At 36.2% G+C, this 20,240-nt stretch overlaps 1 protein-coding gene across 1 annotated transcript in view; it reads left to right on the top strand.

Annotated features, from left to right (window-relative positions):
* LOC104569604 (B cell scaffold protein with ankyrin repeats 1) overlaps window positions 1-7,675 on the top strand; it is a 51,025-nt gene extending 43,350 nt beyond the window's left edge. The window contains exons 6-7 of the mRNA XM_088524027.1: window positions 1,508-1,650; window positions 7,434-7,675. Coding sequence (XP_088380153.1) covers window positions 1,508-1,650; window positions 7,434-7,580 — 290 coding nt within the window. The 3' untranslated portion in view covers window positions 7,581-7,675. The remainder of the gene's footprint in view (window positions 1-1,507; window positions 1,651-7,433) is intronic.
* The last annotated feature ends 12,565 nt before the right edge of the window (window positions 7,676-20,240 follow it).

Raw genomic sequence — 20,240 nt, 5'->3', positions numbered from 1 at the left:
TTTTTCTGCTAACTAGTTTCACTTCCCACAGTAGATTCTAGGTGTTTCCTGTACATGGGTTTTGCATAAAGAACACTTACTCTTAATGCAGAGAGCGATTTATGGGAAACTAAGTTCTATTAGATTGTTTTTGTGTGGTTAAATGGGAAATGGCAGTCTTAAGATGTCGTTGATTAATCACAGATTAGCATTCTTCAAAATTACTGCCATAAAATGCAGAGCTAATATTCTTTTCTTATTACTGTCTTGCTAGGTAATGCAAGATAGTTCTTACTGACACAGGAAAAAAACTTATTTCCTGGCTTATTTTTTTCATGTCCGTACCATTTCTCTGTATTACTGAGCTGTACCATTTTAGCCCTACTCCTTTATCTATGGTTTTGGCTTCCTTATTTTCCAATTTTGCTTGGAAGGCGATTAAGCCAAAAAAAAAAAAAAAAGACACTGCATTTTGGAGTTCTAGAACACAGTTTTAAGGGCCACACAAATCCTCATACACTTGATTAGAATTAGCAATTAAATCATGTTCCATCTAAGCATTTAGACTTTGACTTGCCACCCCATTGCATGATATGGATTCCAAAAAGTACTTACCTAATACTTTATTTTGAACTATTGTAATAGAATATGAGATGGGGGAAAAAATGCACACTACAATATTGAACTAGGGCTTCTTGGAGCTACCTTTGGGTGGCTAATTGTCTGACCTGATTTTTATCCTGAATGCTGTCCATGCATCCTGAGATCGGTTTCGTAATATGTAGTTTGGCCTTTTTACATTTTCAGGATTGCCCACTTGAATTGCATAGGGTTTTGTTTGTTTGCTTTTTGTGGAAAGAATTGGATTTTTTTTTTTTAAACTGCTAGTGCTGGTGCTATAGCAGGATTCTTGGCACAATGAATACTAATGAATTATAAAATATGCTCATAAAGAGAGCTCATGCTGCATGCTCAGAGGAAGTCAAAGTAACAGACTGTACTCTTTCCTTAGCTTTTACTAGGTAAACAACTGGAATGGAAGCAATTATACTGCAGTCTAGTTCAAATCGAATTTTGAGAACCTTGCCTATGATGAAGAAAATATTTCAAAAAGAAAAGGAAAATAGCAATTCAGCAGTTTTAAACAAATGAACTTTTCCATAGATTATAGGAGCTGATAATAGGTCATCCATCAATCAAATGGATGTTTGAAACATGAAGCATGCATACTGTTTTCTTTGCTTTTCTAACTTTAAACAATATTATGACTTTGTTTTGTAAGGATTTACAGAGTTATATTCTCTGATGTCAGTTTTTAAATGTTAGACTGAAAGACCTGGATAAAAAACTGACTACACCGAATCATGCTTGAAGCACAAATCTTGTTCATTCCCACTTTGTATTTTCTATGATATTTTCCTCTGCTCTTTTACTTATTCTTTGAGACCTCTAATCTGTGATTGTAAAATATTTTCGAATATTGTTCTGTTTCTGTTTCTGTTTTTTTTTTTTTTTTTTTTTTTATAAGATTTTCCTGCTGGCCCTGTATATGTAAATGTCTACTGCGGGGGAGTTATTAAGGCCACAGCGCAGATTGAATACTATACTGAACTAGGGGAGATTGAGAACATTCTCAAAAAAGTGGCTGACCCAATAGCTTTTGCTTGTCAGGTAAGTTGACCTCTGTTGTATATTAATAAGGAAGGAGGCATGTAAGTGCCAATATAAGTTAAGGAAACACGCACCATGCTGTAAAGGCTGTATTTTGATTATGTAGTAATGAATAATGGCTCAGCAGCAGGCTCAGGATTAGAGGCCTGTCTTTGAGATGTCTAGTTGTAAGCAATCAGACAAGTGAAACCAAATTCTCTCTTTGTTGTTGTTGTTGCTTATAAGACAGTGACGTAAATATTCTTGCTGTTGTGTATGCCCAAAGGACAGCATCCTGCATTACAGGGGATGAAAATAATAACAGATGGTGCTATTTAAAACTGTCTTCCTATCCCATCAAAAATGTTCTTTTGTGTGTGTTATAAAACTAATAACAACAAATAATTTTAAATCACATTGTATTTGGAAGATAATTATTAATTCATCAATAAACAGGATTTTTCTGGCATAATTTATATGGAAGACATATCAATTGCTATTCATATAGAGTCTGTATACAGCTGCTGAATTATCATTCATGTGGTTTGCTGGTTGCCATGCAGATTCTTTGCATATATTTAGAAGAATTCAGGTTTTGAAGCTGGGCTTCAAATCAGTGCAGCACACTGCAATGCTCTGCAGTATCTCCCTTGCTAATAGCACATGCAAAAGAATAAAAGAGAGCATACACTAAGAAAGGATGAAATCTGATGTATCTTTTGTTCAATGGTGAGTAGTCCAAGCAGACTTGTCACGATGTCTATCTTGAAATTTCAAATCCAAAACAAAAATGATAGCCTGTTTCCAATGCAGACAGTCTCATTTTCTTGTAACAAATCTAACTTATCTAGCACCTAAGGCATTAGGCAAATTACACTCATAACGAAAGGATTAATAAAAAAATGATGTATTGCATTATTATTGTTCTATTAAGAATAGGGGTAGATTCCTTCCAACTACAATTCACTTCTAAGAAAACAGGCTTGTTACACCATGAAAGTAGTGTAGCACTAAGTACAAGCGCACTATTAAAGTCTCTGTAATAGCTATCATTCTTTAAACTGTAGATTAAAATACATTGAAATTGAGCTTTCTATAGGTGAGATTTAAAATTATATGCTTAAGAAGTGTGTCCTAATGATTTAAATATACTTAACATGGTAACCTAGATACACTGGAGACTTATTTGTGTTGCTCAGGCATGCCTGAGCAATCTCAGGAGTTTGACCCTTCATTTAACCAGCATGGCTAATATTTAGTAAGATGCATGCAATTCAAATTATATTCAAATGTAGAAATAATTTTATGCAGAGCAATAGTGCACACCAGGGAATACAGCTGCAGTGTTAGGACTGTTAGTTTAATAATTAGGTCTTTTTTCTCATCTGTATTATAAGCAGGGGTTTAAATGAAGACACAATCTATGCTTCGCTCTTGATTTTACTTGTGTTGGCAACTTAAAAATTAACGCCAAGAAAATTTTTATTATCAAATAAATGATGCAGTTCAGCCAACATCAGGGCTTTTCTGTGGAGGAGTATATTAGTAGTAATTTGTTTACATGTTTGTGTATGTGCTGGAAGATTTCTCATTGTATTTAATTGTACGCACTGGGTCATCGAATGAGGCAGATGCACTAGGTAGGTAGCTGAGTTATTTTTTTTGAACTTGTGAAGTCTTTTGAATGCTCTTCTAAATACAATTTACTGGCAATAAGATGGCAATTTACAAAACATGATTTAACTTACTTTTAAGAAATGTACGCATGCAAGGAAAAAAAGATAGCCTTCGCCTAATTAGAATTCCCATCAAGTAGCAGGAGTAGTAGTAACTTTCATTTAACTGGGGTAATTAAAACCTTTGAGACTATCAGCTTGCTTGCAAGAGTATCCTGGGGCAGCAGTGGTTTATCAATGCCTAGTAACATTCAAACACAATGGAAAACAAAGTAAAAATAAAGTAGAAAAACCTACAGCAACTATTGATCAAAGCAGTAACACTCTGTGATTCAAAGAAAAGTTCAAGATTTTCACACGTTTGCAATCTGAGGAGTATCTTATTATTAAAACTGAAAGACCTTTACAGTATGGTATATTGCTAGGTTTTTTCGGTTACTTTGAAATGATGTCAGCATTGAGATTATTGTTCTCTTCTGTTCTTCCTATCCAGCAAGTAAGCCCAAGAAACAAAATCACCCTAGTGACTAGGCTTACAGCCATTTGTTCCTTTTACTGAAAGCCAGGTCACAGGGGACTCGCAAAGTACAGTTCTGTTGTACCTCTTCATTGATAATTTTAGACAGGAATTGAAGATAAACACCAGCTAAATTGTTAGATAAGACCTATTTTAGCGTGAAGATTATTACAAATCATGTTTTTGGATGAAATTCTTTGCTGTATGTGACATTTTATTTCTATTTTTCATATTTATCTGAATTTACAAAAGTGTTGAGCAACACTAGCAAAACATTTCTAACAACCCAATAGATAAAAGATGAAACAATATGAAATTTTATTTTAAGGAAGCTTTTTTATATTAAATCAGTGTCAAAATAGTAACTAAATCATTGTGCTAAATGAACTTGATATTAGAACATATATAATAGGCCATAGGCTAATGGTCATGGTTTTTTGTTCTCTCATTTGTGTATAATTTTGCATTAAAGAAACTGTCTTAGGGATTTTGTGTGCTCATAGTAAACCTATGTACAAATCTGATCATAACATTCTTGCAATTTATAATTAATTTTTTTCATATTTCTTTCTTTTCATCAAATTGTTATTTTAGCATTCTGGAGGATTTATAATGCTGTATTGATTTTACTCTCTTTCTACGAAGTGCAAATATTGATTAAAATACTTGGTGCTTAGGTTTTCTCGGTACAAATTTCTTAGTTTTTTTGAAAAAAGGATGGCACCAAGGTCATATCTTTATTATTGAAATTGAGAGATTCATGTTAATTTAAGCAACTTAGTGAACTTAAGAAATCTTTATGACAGGCTTGGTGAATAATACTGCTATGATTGAGAGATTTGATCCATGAGGGAATGCTTTTATCATTGTTATGAAATAAGATTCTAGTTAGAATATATATGAAAAGCAAGAAGAATGAGAATCAAGTGCAGTCTTTTCAATGAAAATTTGCAAGAAATAACTATATGTCCTATGTAGTGATAGTATGTATATGCCTTAACTCCATCCCCTAATATATTTTCTATGTAACTACTTTTAATAGTTTTCAACTTTCTAAGTCATGTCAGCAACTGTTATTTTAAAATGTTTCTGTCTTCCTAGCTAAACATGAAATTTTTATGTGTTTTATCAGTGGGTAAAATTGTGATTTTTAAGCCTAGCCCTCTTCTTTGACAGAGGTAGTCTAGGTATTTAGGTGCATATGAAGCATTGTCTGGTATTTAAGAACTACTGGAGTAGTTCATCTTTTTGTAAACGTGAAAGCATATGTTACTTTCCTGGCTGTACGTGCCATGTTTTACTGGCACACATTTTCAGGGTTTTGTTAACAGTTAATACACTATGATTCACAGAAGAATCAAAACATGTGCTTCATCTTTTCCTTTTTTTTAAGGATGTTTCAGAAGCCCAGCCAGGTGTGGTGGACATCACTCGGAGCCCTTCTGTGATTCACAGCTGCTTCCTATCGCTCTGGAAGGCAGCAGGGGGTAGATGGAGAGAGTGCTGTCACCTGGGGAGGCCTTGAGCCGGGAGAAGCTTCTGGAGGCTGGACTTGAGGCTTGTAGTAGCTCCTGCAGAAGGGCTAGGACTGAAGGGAGGAGCAGGGAGCAGCCATATGAGCTTTAGAGGGCTTGGGGAGAGCTGCTTGGAAACCTGACTCCTGGAAAGAGCTTGCATATGAGGAGCAAATAGTGCTTTTACTTCTTTTCTTACCTGTCTTAAATTCTTAATTCTTTATTCAGGTAAAAGGTGGGTTGTCTTGAAGCTCGGGGTTTTGTTAAAAAGTGTGCAGTCCTGTTTTTGTTGGCTTTAGAGAGGCTTTAGCAGGAGCTTTAGGTGAATAATGTTGGTGGCATTTCTTGCCTGGGTGGGATATATCAAAATATGCAAATATAGTGTATCTGGAGTCCGTAAGTGCTCTTACTCCAGCAGGAGTGGGTAGTAGAGTATAAATAAATCCCTATCATGATTTCCAAAGTGTGGGAAATGACTTTTATGTTGGTATGGAGCTTTCAGCTTCTAGCTGGATAGCACAGAACAGCCCTATTGCTAGTTCTTCTTCACTGCTGTTTCTGCTATTATCTTCACATAACTAATGGAACAGAAATCAACATTGGTTTTAGGTCCTCCTTTATGTGACATGAAAGGTGTTACTATATTTTTTTTTTTCCTATGTATGTACTCAAACTAGTGTTTCTGGCAGGGTTGTAGATTTGCAGAGCCAAGTTAGTTGTTAATGGTTGGTTAACAAGATGGCTTGTTAAATCATGGCTTGAGTCTTTAGACTGTAGATATCTGGAGGAGGAGACAAAATATGAGGGAAAAACATAAAATTACATTATGAAAACCATGCACAAGAGATATTCCTAACTCTGGTATTAAATGAATGGAGAAGCAGGTCAGTGGAAGGCAGACCGTTTGAAACGGCAAAATTTTCCACGCTTTATCTCCTTTCTTTTTAAAAGCAGGATAGTCTAATGCCTGCCTTGGCAGCTTGTATGAGCTAGGACAACTTGATGTGAAGGGGATTAAGCTATGCAAAGTTTCATGGCCTTAAGCACTTTGCTGCAAATTCCTTAAATTGTGCACCCTCTTCGGCATGGGAAATTGATTCATTTGAAACTGAGAAACATTGCTTAGTTGTCTGAGTGCAATGAAAGAGCTGCATATTCTTAAGCTATTTCTCCTTTAGATTTTCTACTTAAAAATGGGTTGATCACAATTTACTAAATACATATGTTTTAATGTTTCCTCAGTAGTCATCTCTATCCTTTTCTCCTCACTATGTCTTTCACAGACTTTTTTTTTTCCCCAGGTCAATATATAAAATCTAGAAGTCAATATAGTTCTGTATATATCTCTGTTAGTTATTTAAGAGCTATTCCAGCAAGTATGGGATGGCACATTTTAGTGAGAACTCCCTTGCTGCGGCTCAGCTGTTTTTGATGCCCAAACTATTCTACCTGCAGGCTGTGCAGCAAAGACTGGGCCAGCCTTGTAGTACTCAGTGTTAAAATATCTTCAGTGTTCAAATCCCTGTAGACATACTTCCCTTGTCACACCAAGAAAAGAAGCGCTTAGTTATGGCTGCCTTGAGATTCATTAGGAAAAGATCTTAGCTTTCTGTCCAGACAGAATTAGGCAATCAAAAAATTTATTTTACTGCAGGCAGTAGAGATTTCCCATGTCTAAAAATTTGTTTTTAGTAGGGAAGCTCATCCAGCTGGTTGCATGTTGTCCATTTCTTAATCTGTCAGTTGATGTTAGACTATAGCTTGTGGAACTGAGCAGTGTACAACCTTATTGTAAAGGTTTCAGGTAACAGGGAGCTACTAAGTTCTTTAAGATCATCCCAGATTACTGCTGTAATGACTATACTATCTGTTTCTCTTCAACTGCGTCTTAGTGTAATGATCCTCCTTCTATAAGACTACTTGTATCATATTACTACTTTTTTATGACTTTCAAAAACATGGTGAATCCTACTAACAGTGAGTTTGTATTCATTTCACTTGAATAATTTGATTTACTAGAACAAGCTTATAATTGATTCATTAGAATAAACTTAAACACATGTGTACCAAATGTGTCCACTCTCTCTCTCGCAATAGGCTTTTGAATTCTCTTCTATAGAGAAGCTGGACAATGTTTTGACTTTGCTACTGAAAATCAAGATGTCTGCTTATGAATTCAGCACATTCCAAAGTGAAGAGCACCATCAACAAGCCAGTGAGTACTTTCTCATGTGCATTTATTAATAAGATAAACTTACAATATTTAAATTAAGGCAATTAGTGAAATGTGGAAATACACAGTAAAGACACCATAGTGAGGAAAAAAATAGAAAAAAAAATCCTTCATGAATTAGTGCTAAGCAGAACTAAGAACTAGACACTAAGAGCTAGTGTTTAGTTTTAGATTAATTGCAAAATGACAGCTTTTCACCTGTCTAATTAATTTACTCCAGTGCATGTACACAAATGGGAGAGAGAAAATTTGGTCATTACTTTCTCTTAATCGTTTCTTGCTTAATCACAGTCATGTCTACTTTCATTTTGAGTAGTGCTTCTCTGATGAACTTCACTGCTTTGTACTGGACAATTATGATTTAAATTCTCATCAAGTTTGTGAATGAAGTTAAATATGACTCTATGTTGGTGGAAACAAACCAATAGCACAGTAAGCGAGATACTTGTCCCTGCCAGGTTGCTATGCAAGACTGACAGATGGGGCGTATACGATGGTAAAGCCTCATTCCTAATATAAGAAATTGGTTCTTATGAGCAAAAAATTTTTCACTTTTCTAATAACTACTTGGATCTGGGCATGTTATTCCGATAGTGGGAATAACTTTTACCTCTCCCCAACCCCTCCTGGAGAGGGCTGTGCAGTTCAAGAGTGAGTTGGCTGTTGGCAAGCTGGAGTCAAGTGGTTTTAACCTTCCCAAAATGAACTGCTTCAATGTAACCTGAAGGAAGAAAGTATGAAGTCAGATGTTGCAGATCTTCAGGATGTGATTGCAGAGTTGAAAGTATGGGGATGTGACTGTGGGATGCCCAGGTGCTTAGCCACCTTTTGCCTAAAGGATAGGTTAAACCCATATCTTTGGGATGTTTTTATGGGATGCCAAACTGACACTAGAATGTAAGTTTTATTCTAGGACTAGCATCTCTCTCTTCCCCCCACCCCTCCGCAAGATTTTGTTTTGTATTGTTGCATTCTAAGCACTCTGTTGTTGTTGTTGAAGAGAAAATGTTGAAAAATGAAAACTGATTAAATAGTTTTAGAGGGATAAAACTATGACAGAAGTTGTTCCATGAGAGCAACTATGAGAGAAAAAGCTATCCAACAATGAGATTAACTATTTTTGTATCTTTCAAATGGCAGATGAATCGGCCCTGATTTCATAATTCCTATACTTCATGATTTATCCCTAGTGGTCAAAATAGGCCTACTTATGCCAGAATTCCCATTATCTGATTCTAAGAGGGATAGGTGGCACTCTGCACTGTAACATGCTTGGGTGAAATAGAGGCACATTGGTGTATTAACGTGTAAATTAATACTGATAGCAGTAGTTTGATTTTTCAGTGACTACCCAGATCACCCAGATGTGATTTTTCTGAGATTCTTGTTGATTTCTGAATTTTGCTTCTAAAGATTTAAAAGCCCCTTCAACGCTCTACAGAGGGCTTCTGATGAGACTTAGTATCAGACAGTTACTTCATAAAACTTTGAAATATGTACTTTTTTTTTCCCCAAAGCTGGAGCCTTTCGTGCATTGAGCACTCAGTGAACTGTGATTAATCGTGGGGCTTTTCCAGTCTGTATGTGATACCTCTAGCTTTTTTCCAGCGAAAGTAGATGCAATCACTTAAATATGTTCTGTCTTTTAGCTTGAAAGATTTTTAAGCACATCCTCCTGAAATTGTTTCAGTGCTCTAGTCACTGGCATAACTGCAGAGGGCCTATCCTGTAGATTTATTTTAATGTTATGGCTGGTACATCAGGATGCAGCTGATAAATTGCTATATTTTTGACTCCTAAATATGAAGTCAAAATGAACAAATAATTAAGAACTCATTAATTTTATTGATTATTTTCAAAATTGCATGGCTTGACTTTATAATATGAAGTATGTGATTGATTATAAAATTAAGACTGTGAAACCAGATATAAAATCTAATCGGAAAAATGCAAATACATCTTTTTGTGATGCTTTGCACAGATGGTGGCTTATACCAGGGAATCACCATATATATGTTTAGTTATGTAACTTTTTGAGATTCCTCTCTGCCCCGTTTCTTCTGGAATGGCTATTTAACTTTATTTTATTTTATTTATTTTATTTTTTATTTTTTTTATTCTTCCCCTCTCTAGTCCTTTCACATCATGAATGTGGGTACTTGTGAGAGGGTGGTGTGTAGGCTGGCAAAGCTAAGATGCATAGCAAAAGACCAACTCTGATATTGCTTAACTCTTAATGTATCTATTACAAGCATATTGGTCTGATTCCCTTACCTAAGGCTTCTTTTAGTTTACTCTTCAATATGCAATTTCAGATTGCCTTACAACTTATGTCTTAACTTGCTACTAAGAATCCCCACAGGAATTACAATATCATTATTTCAGGTGATGAAAACCAAAGTATACATGTGACATCACAAAAATGTATTATGTGACCATAATCTCTTTAGCAGAACAATTATGCCTGTATATAACACGAGGTACAATAGTTTAATAATTTCTTTCTTTTGCAAAAGATGCAATGGTCACAACTATGTAGCTTGGAAGCCTAAGTTTTTGGCCAACTACACAATGAGAATTGTGTGAGCAACAGATGAAACTTTTTGAAGTTTCTCACTCGGCTCTAGCGCTGGCTGTAGTCCTGTGAGCACCTCTAACATATGTATAATAATCTTTCTGCATGGGACTGCACTTGTTGGTCTACTTGAAGGAAGAAACATCTGTGCCTAAATGGAGGCAATAGTGATACTGTTTATCTGTAGTTCTTGTTTGATCTCTTTTATACTTTGACAGTATTGCTACAATAAAATTGATAGAGCATTGGACATGATAAAAATTTCACACTGATTTTTACAAACCATGGTTTTTGATGACAATCACACATTAATATATTTTGCTGCGCTTAAGATTAGCTTATTGCACTAACTGAAAAGTGAATCGTGTCTCTATCAGTAAAGTATTGCCAAAATTGCTGTATTTATAAAGTTTGCAGTAATTAAGTGCCTATTTCAAGCTTGAACTGTGCCTCCTTTGTTTTAATTACTTTAGGTGTTCTTAAAACACATTAAAAAGAAGATCTAGGTATTTGAACATTGTCAAAATATGGTTATGCATGGATATTACCATGTGGCAGTATAGAGGCATTAAAATAGACTTTTATTCTGCTTATCAAGGGGAAAAATGTTTTAATGATGAGTGATATTTAAAAAGATTATTCTGCAGTCTCCAAAGAGGAATACAGGAAGCCCAATCAGTTGAGAGTGCTAAAAGCAGATTGAACAGAAGCCACTGAAAAAAAAAACGTGTTTAATTATATAGCACTCACTGAAAGAGAGCCAAGGCATGTCTGGGATTTTTAGTAGTGGTGGTAAGAACAATAAGATACTTTGTTCTCCATCCTTGTGGAAGAATGTAACTGAAGGAGGAGATACTGACCTGAATTTTGTACTTTCTGTATTCAACTGCTTTCACTGTATGTATATTATTTCTGGTAGACACCAGTCAAAAAATTGTATCAAGTCCTAGCTTTGGTATTTAAAAATTTTGTTTAGCTGTGCTTTTTGACCAACTTAAAAAACTCTGACTCAGCTCCTGAGTCTTTGGCCCTGTGAATTCTTGGCTTTATGTTGATTTCTGTACAAGAGAAAATATTTGTTTGAGGAAAGCCTGTTAATTCTTCTGCTACTACACAACTTTCAAAAAAGGGAAAGCAACTATGAACACAAATATTGAGGCTTAATCCTCACCTGTTACATAAATAAATAAAATCTATATTTCTTTTTACATTACCCATCATTGTTAACCACACTAGAAATCCTGATTTCCCTGATTGATTCTTTCAAACTGAAACACCGAACTCAAAGAAGGTAGCCTGGGCTTTCAGCTGCTACCCAAAGCAGACTCGGGAGGGGGGGAAGATGGGATTTTAATCGTTTTCCTTTGGTTTAATTGGTATTGACAATATAGAAGTGATTTTAAATGCCTTTTAAATTACAGAGAAAGTGATGTCTTCTATCAATTATTTTGGAAATAAAAGTGTATCTTAACAAAACCTGCAGAAATATCAGACTGTAGGCTGCTCTGGTTGCTTACTAAAGTTTTTATGAAATTTCCTGCAGGCTAAGGCAGCACCACAGTACGGTAATATTAGATTTTATGCTTTCTTTTATACCAAGTTCTTCCAGAATGCTCTACAGAAAACAGAGAGAAAGGATTATGACAGGCCAAAGCTTATAAAACAACAGCTCCCACTTAACTTTGCATATGTCAACTAAAACTGGTAATTAAGAGGAAGCTCTGGGTTCAAAGTAAACTTGAAAGCTGAAGATGCCACGTTAGTGCCCTTCAGGTTACACCATTTAGTCACTTTTACCCTATCCTTCCCATTTATGATCCCTAGTTATCCAGTTCTCTGTGCACTTGTCTAACTGCAGCAGTTGATCCGATTGTTGGCTTGATGCTTTTCACAGTCTTCATTGAAGAACTGATACTGATTAAAAGGTTGGGTTTTTTTCCCTTTTAGTTACCTCCAAAACTACTGTTTTTGTTCAGTTGTGAATATTTAACTTTATTGGTTATTCATGCTTCACAGCTGATAGATTCCAGTTATCTTCCACAATATGATGTGGCATAGTTGCAAGTTCAAGGATGGTTATTTTCTGCCTAAAACATGTGTGCTTTCAAATAATTACAGCATCTTGCTAGCATATAAATTAAAAAGCTTAAGTTAAAGCAGTTAACCAGTACATACTAAAAAAATTATTTAGAGTAAAACATCTAATTTGTGCTAAGAACTTGCTGAATTTTGTGAATTGGCATTAGGTGAACAATTAGAATAAAAAAAAAGAGAAGGTAACCCCAACAGATCTTGACCTGAGTTGTTCTTTCTTGGTTATTTTGACAATTGTATCCTTAGCTGTCATTGATTTACTGCAGAATCTGCAGGGAAGAGATGAGTGAGTTCTTCATCTCTGCCTTATGAGTTTACAGGGATTTAAGGAAAGACTTGTGCCCTTTTTGAAAGTGAGGGCAAAAAGGTCATCAGGCTTCTGTCATCTAATACAAAGTCATTAGTCTTACTGTATTGCTGAATTAATTGTGTCTTTAGAGAAGGAACTTAGAGGAGGCCAGGTCTAACAATATTTTTACCTCTCCTTGAGTGGATGACAAAGCTTGTAGTACAGGGCAGAATATGATAATCGTTATCACAGCTGAAGATAGAAAGGGGCAATGAAGTGTTGCTGAAGTGAACAGCAGCCAAGAAAAGGGCCGTGCCAGGGTAGTCTGAAGTATCTAAGAATAGTTCCAAAGTTTCTGTCACCAAAACTTGGAAAGTTTGGTCCATGAAGACTGCATCATGCTCTATATAAGCAGAGAGGGCTGCTAGTTGTGCTGCCTGAGGCAGCTTTGCAAAGCAGTGGTATAAGTGTCTTAAAACTGATGTGCCTCAGTAAGGTGCACCTGATCCTCACAGTAGTGTTTTACCTTGTGTCACAGCTCATTGGTAAGGGGCTTCTTAGGCACACTTTGGTGAAGAATAATTTAATATACATTTGTGCAACTGATGCGACCATATTGGAACCGCTCAATAAATCCTGTGAATGGGTCTGATGTAATGCACAGCTCATCTGGGGCAGCCCTGGAGCAATAGGGGGAGATCTTTGCTTTCTGAGAGTAAGGCTGCCTGTGCTTAAAGGGTCAGAGAAGGCTGAAGATTAGTGCCTGGCTGCTGAGAGCCTGCTTACATGTCACTATATACTAACAGCTGAAATAGCTTTTGTTATGAGTCAGCAGGTGGAAGGGAAAGGTGGCAAGTTGAAGCCTTCCTCAGACAGGTGCACAATTAACTCTTTCTTGTATTTCTCAGGCTTGGTCCCAAAAGTTAAACAGAATGCAACCCTAAAACCCAGGGCCAATAGGTAAAGCCACATACCTGCTTTCCACATTAGCTTTTGGTGGTGGTGTTTTTTTTTTTTTTTTTTTTTTTTTTTCCTTGCATAGTTGCCTCCATCCACCACACAGTATGCATGAGCCAGAGGTGGGAGTGTCTGATATAGTTAGATGTCTGAGACCTCTGAAGACTGACTGGAAGGCAGAAACAGCAATCTGTGGCTCTAAATGTTTAGCTTACATTGGCAGTTTCCTCATTTAAAAAAAGCAATTGGTCAATCCCATGTCTGACATGCTTTCCTTGAGAGGAAGGCCTTAGACAACTGAGTTGAGCTCTCTGTGCTTCTAATCACAGCTGTGTTAATACCAAGCCTAGCTTGGAGATGTAATATCATTACAGCAAAAAGGGAGCTGTTGGAGCCCCAAGGAAGGTAGAAGAAGGGGTAGTACAATCCAATACTCTTTGGGCAAGATTATTCCCCTTTCCCTGGGCAAGGGAAGAGTCTCCCTGGGTAGACTCATCAGTTAGCAACCCAGATTTCTAGTTAAAGAAAATGCGTGCTTGGTGTTCTCTTGGTAGTAGGAATTACTGGCTGAGGAGAGCAAATGATGAGTATTGTTAGATGGGGTTGTCTGGTCAAAGAGCTCAATCTTGTGCGACACTGGGTTCAGACAGCTTTTGTCCCTTAATGCCTCTCCACACTAGGGAACCCCAGAAGAGTGCGTGTGTTTCTCCAATGTGTGTTTCTTGTCTACGAAGCATCCATGCAAGCACCTCGCCATACAAGGTCTATGCAGGTCAGATTTTCTTGTGCAAGAAAATAGGTCTTTGGTCACAGTAGTTCAATAGTTCAGTAATTTCCAAAGAGAAGGACTTGAAGCTTTTGAATGTGACATTATATTCTTTTTTCATGATGTCTACCAGCTGATAGTGCTACTTAATAGTATGTTGTCCCACTTGGCAAAAATCCAGTGTTTTTGTCATTAATATATTTTGCTAAACCCTTATTGGGGAAAGGAGCGATAGTCATGTTAGTGAAGGTAAACTTGGTTTAAATCATTGTGTGGTTTATGACTGTAAAAGTCTCATCATAGAAAGTATAAACTACTTATTTTGCAATGCAGAACATTTCAAGCAGCAGATTTTACTCCCTATCAGTCCAGTTACTTGCTTATTTAAAGACATTAAAAATGCATATAGTATAGATGTGATTTTTTTTTACCGCACCATAAATATCTAACAATAGATGTTGGATAAGAAGCACTTAAATGACATAGGGAGATAGATTGCAATAATTTAATAATTTTCTAATCCTGACATAATTTACATGATTTGTCTTGTTTCTCTAAACTGAAGTATTTTGGTGGCACTGTTATGTGTTGCACCTGAGGGTAGAATGGATATTCATGCTGTGAAAGTAAGTAGTTTGAATTATTCTTTAAACAGAACTTTTCCTTTTATTATATTTTTGAAGTGGATGCCGTAAAAAAAAAAAAGATGGAATTATTAATTAAGAATATCAGTGGATTTATGTCTCAAGCAAGATTAGTATCTCAGAATTAACCCTTCAGTAATTAAATTTGGTTTTTAGTTTTAACACTCTGTCTTCTAGGAAAATAGTGCAATCTTTGCAACTTTTTTTTGTTCAGAAATGTAATAGCCGTACAGCATTTATGTTTTTTTAAATTAACTTGTTTTGAAATTGCCCTTCAATCTAAGGTTTTTCTGGATCTTATACAAATTAAAAAATCTCTGTACTAAAATAACAACCAAAAAAAACCCACTGCTTGTATCTGCATACACATACAGATGTGCTGGAATGGCGTGTAATCCAAAGTGCCACATAATAAAACATCTCCATTTCAGTTTACATGCTATTCAAAAAGAGGGCACAAAAGGTCTTTTTTCTGAAACATTTGAAACAGGTATCTTTTTAGGGCTCTAACTGGTATGTGAAGGCATGGATAGTGGCACATGAGGTAGGATTCATGCATTTCTTGATATCACCCCTAACCGTAGATTTCAAAAATCAGTCCCTCAACATGCTATGGGTACATACAGGTACTATACTATACATACATACTGGTACTGTTGATCTCAGTAACAAACCGCTGTTGGCTTATGCTTCTAAGGAACTTGTTAATATATATACTTATATATTTATATATTATTATTGACATGGTAATCTGTATTGGTGTCTAGTACAGCTGAATCTTTAAATCTGGGTGCATTTAATGTTTAGATGCTCCCTCCAAACTTTCATTTTAACAGTAATATCTGCGATCCTGTGAAATAAATGTAACAAATGCTTTGTACATCAAATATAATGTCTGTCCCTGTGTGGCTCCCTCAGCTATAGTCACAAATAGACCCAGCATTTGGGCCTAGTGTTTTGTTTTTTAACAAGCTTGTGCAGCCCAAATGACTGTAAGGTGCAGTAAGATTAATTTCAGAGTAAGCATTCAAATAGAAGTAAGAAATAAATGAGACAACTAATATATCCTGCCTTTGTTGCTTTAATTTTGTTCATATGGTATTAAAAATGTTTTACGTAAGAGTTTTGAGTATTATGTAAAAAAAAAATCTCATGCTTAGTGCTGCTGTTGCAATTACCATATCCAAACACAGCTTTTTGTATTGCTTAATATAGGGAGTAATATGCAAAATTAATTTATGCTTGCTTTAGGAAATCTATTGATTGACTGATTTAAACATCCTTCATGACTGACCTAGCTTCTTCATCTGGTGATGGGGTCTCCTATAATGTTGCTAGGATGGAAGAGCAGCTGTCGTATTTGAACATCAAGTCTTGTTGTGGAAGAGTTAAATAATTACCAGAGGGAAGAAAAAAAGAAAAAAAGGGGGAGCAGCACAAGTGGGGAGAATCCGAAGGGATATTTTGTTTGATTCCAATGATTGTTCTTAGAGATGTATACTATAGGGATTTTTCTTAATGGAGTTTTTCTTAAAGGAGAATACCTTTTTGCATGTATGGCTAATTACTTCAGGTATCATTAGCAAGGAATGGTAGAACACTTTGGAGCATATTATTAATACTTCCTTAAGGCTAGGAAGTACTGTTTCACTGACAACATTGACCTCTTAGACTCTGCTAGCAGAATGCAGGTGTTTGGTTAAATTGTATATTTTTTCTTCTTTAAAATTACTACTCAATACCTCTCTCATTGCTGGATATTTAAAAAAAATTGCAAAGGTAGACACAATTCTATGTAGTGTGTGAACAGCTTCCCAATTACTTGCATATTCCTCCACTGCTGTTGTGAATGCTCCTTAAACAGGTATATATTTCCCTGGGATTGTGGGAGGTTTATTTTTATTTTTCATTTTTTCTTGCATTTAGCAAAACGGAAGAGGGGGAAAAAAAAGGAGAGCTCTAACAACCGTACTCTGGAGTAACATTTGTAGTTCTTCTAACGATGGGACAAAGTCCTGTCAATGGAAGTTTAATTAAAAAGTTGAGCAATATGGAGTAAATAAGTTGTGCAGCATGTACCTCTCAAGAATCTTAGCAGCTCTTCCTGTTTTAAGATTGCTTATTGTAATTCTGTAACGTAGTAGGAGAGTTCAAAGGATTGTAAAACATGCTGCGAATAAAAAGTAATATAAACTAAAACACATTGCCCTAATAACTTAATCAGTACTTAATTAGTTGTGCCTATTGCAAGAATTATTCTTGTTCCTTCAATCGTTCTATCTAATGACTGGGGTGAGGTTTTACGCTTCTTCCTTATTAATATTCTATATGAGCATGACTGGGATGTAAACTAGAATTCAAGAACGTGAAAAGTTTAAATGCAGAGAAACCAAATCAATTCTTGGCATCGGTGTTTGCTCAGGGAAAGCTAAAAAAAATGTTCTGTGATAGTGGTTGCTCTAGAAGAAAATGTAGGTTCCTATGCTGTAGACCTGGTTGGAAAACGTGTGGCAAGGGATTGTCTGGAGTTGAAAGAATCTGGAAGTTACAGCAGAAATGCTCAGAATGAGCACTAAGACATCACCAGGACTAAGTGGATTTCACTAAAGAGTTCTGAAGGAATTTAAGAATAAAATAGCTGGATTACTAACAGTGTATTCTGTGCAGTGTATTCCGTTCCATAGTACTGGAAGGTTCAAAGAGCCTACCAAAAAACAATTTCTCTTGGGAGCCTGAGAACCACAGAAGGTTAATGTGTCATGTCTACCAGACAAATTTGCAGAAAATAGAAAAAAGGAAATTTTCCTTTAGTACATAAAGGAAGGTCTAGCTTTACAGATTTCTTGGAATTACATGTAAGACTCTGGAAACCTGATCAAGTTGTTAATGGATTGTATATGGATGAATAATTGGCTTTAAAACAGGAGGCAGGTAGTTGGAGAAAACTTATAATAATGATAAAAAGTATTCAGGGTAGGAAGGACCGATTGGGAAGAATTGGGAAAGGTTCCTATGAGATTAAGTGACTTTGAAAAAAATAACAAAAAATTCTGTTCTTTACAAAAACATATTTTTTTTCCAAATGCAGATAGCCATTTGGACGAACTTCCCACTCTCCTTCACTGTGCAGCCAAATTTGGGTTAAAGAACCTTACTGCTCTTCTGCTCCGGTGTCCCCAGGCCACTCAGGCTTGCAGCAAAACCAACAAAGATGGACACAATCCAGCAGGTATTGCTGAGAAGCACGGTCACAAGGAACTACAAAAGTTAATCACAGATTTTTTGGTAAGTCCATAAACATTTTCATATACTGTCTGTAACTGGGGCCTATGATACTCTGCTGGGATCCCATAGTATCTACCCTTGCAAAGCCTAATAATACAGGGATCCATCCATATGACTCTTCATATCATCCATCTTACTCTTTCTGTTTCAGGAAGACGGGTCAGAAGGGGAAACAGACACTTTCTTTGTGCAGTGTTATAATGGAAATAGAACATGGCTTGTAGATATTTCTACAGTAGTCTGTAGTAAGCCAGCTATTGCCAGTAAAATCTAATAGGATTAACAGTATAATCAGCAGCACACTGCAGTAACAATTGATACTTTTTATCTGTTTTAAGTTTTTATTTCTTAATATGAAGAGAGATGATAGTCTTTGTCCCACAGATTTCAAAGCCCAGAGAACAAATCAAGTGATGTATTAGAAAAGACTCTAGGGTGGGAAGACTGACAGAAATGAATTTATGTCAAGATACAAACTCCTTTCAAGAAATAAGCTCACAAGATATAAAAGATATAAATAGGAAGTTTAAGAACTGATAAAAATTTGTTGATCATGTGGGTTTTTTTTTGTGTTGGACTCTGTATTTATTTAAAAACCAGAAAAAAAAGATAAGCCTCTAAAAGGAGAAAATACAAGGAGTCATCCAGTCACCTTGATTTAATCATGGATAGACGTAAGACCAAAGACAAGATCTGAAGAAATACAAAATAATAGATGTGTGGATTGTAAAAGTGAGAGTTTTTAACATGAGTAAGGAAAAGAAATTAAGAAATCTGTAGGTCATTTAAGGGAGAAAAAGATGCAGTAAAGAATGGAAAAAATGACTGACTGGGATTAGTTATTAAAACGCTAGTTCGAAATCATAGGGATGGACTAAGCTTTTTCTTTGATACAGCTTGAATCTGGAGTGAAGGTAAGACACTGGAAAAAAACACTGCGAAATAGTGTGGTCACAGTATTGAACCATGAAGATGACATCAGCAATGTTTTACTAGCTTTCTTGCTTTCTTTCTTTCTTAGGGGAAAAAATGCAGTCTTAGGGCCTGAAAAGAAAGTGTTTAAAAAAAAAAAAAAAAGTTGATACAGACTGTAGAAAAGCTGAGAGAGGGAAAATATCTGCCTATTAGATATTTCTCCTTTTCTAAAAATATTACTGCAGGGAGCTCATACAGGGGGGTGTTTCCTTGTTTACCAGCTGACAGATCTGATCAGACCTTGATGCAGTGCAGAGTTCTTTGTCTGCAGATGGAGTGCGAAGAAGTGCTGCATTATAGATGTGATGTGTTTACTCCCATTTCTGATACTGTAGTTAATATCAAACTTAACCGAAGAAAAAGCGATGCTCCTTATCATCTAACATAAAGTTGTCCACAAAACTAGTTGCAGGCTGTCTTCCTGGGTCAATATGGTAGTAATTTTATATAAAGCAATTCCTAATTGCTCTAACAGTGTGACAGCCATCTCTGTACCAGTAGCTGCTTGATGTACAAGGCCAAGTCCCTTGGCCTCTGGAGGTGTACCAATCACTTTGGAGAGGGGAACTGTGTTCCCCGACATCCCTAGCTGTGAGCATCCCTAAATTCCCTAACGTGGCATTTTCATAAGGCCACGTTCCCCTAGCAAGTGCTGTAGGTAAAGGATGAGTAAGGCCAGACAGAATGCGAATAAGTTGATACCTAGCTTAGTCAGAGTCCCAGGTAAAAACTCCTCCTGTCTACTTCAGTCATGTGTCTGTGTTGTACAGCTCCAACAGGACTAGAGAAAAGAAATGATTTTATTTTTATCCCTAGAACATTCAACTTCATGCTCTAATCTGGTATGTCTGTGTAGGAGCAGGCATAAGCACACACAGTAAAGGCGGCCCGCAAGTCATGTGCATTGAGAGAGTACCTTGCACTTTTGGTCTCTTTACATTTTGATAGACTTTGCTCAGTGACTGAATTCAGTATTTCTGAGGGTGCTATATTTCACTCTAGGATTGTAGATTCTTCCTGACAATGTATATGCCTGCTTGTGATTAGCTGTTGCATTTAGCTGGATTATAAACTTGTCTAAATGAA

The sequence above is a fragment of the Tinamus guttatus genome, unplaced genomic scaffold (genome assembly GCF_059628265.1).
Source record: "Tinamus guttatus ecotype Peru unplaced genomic scaffold, ASM5962826v1 Tinamus_guttatus_pri_ptg000202l, whole genome shotgun sequence".
NCBI classification, from domain to species: Eukaryota; Metazoa; Chordata; class Aves; order Tinamiformes; family Tinamidae; genus Tinamus; species Tinamus guttatus.
The sequence above is the reverse complement of the archived record's forward strand: the minus strand, read 5'-3'. Positions and strand labels throughout refer to the sequence as shown.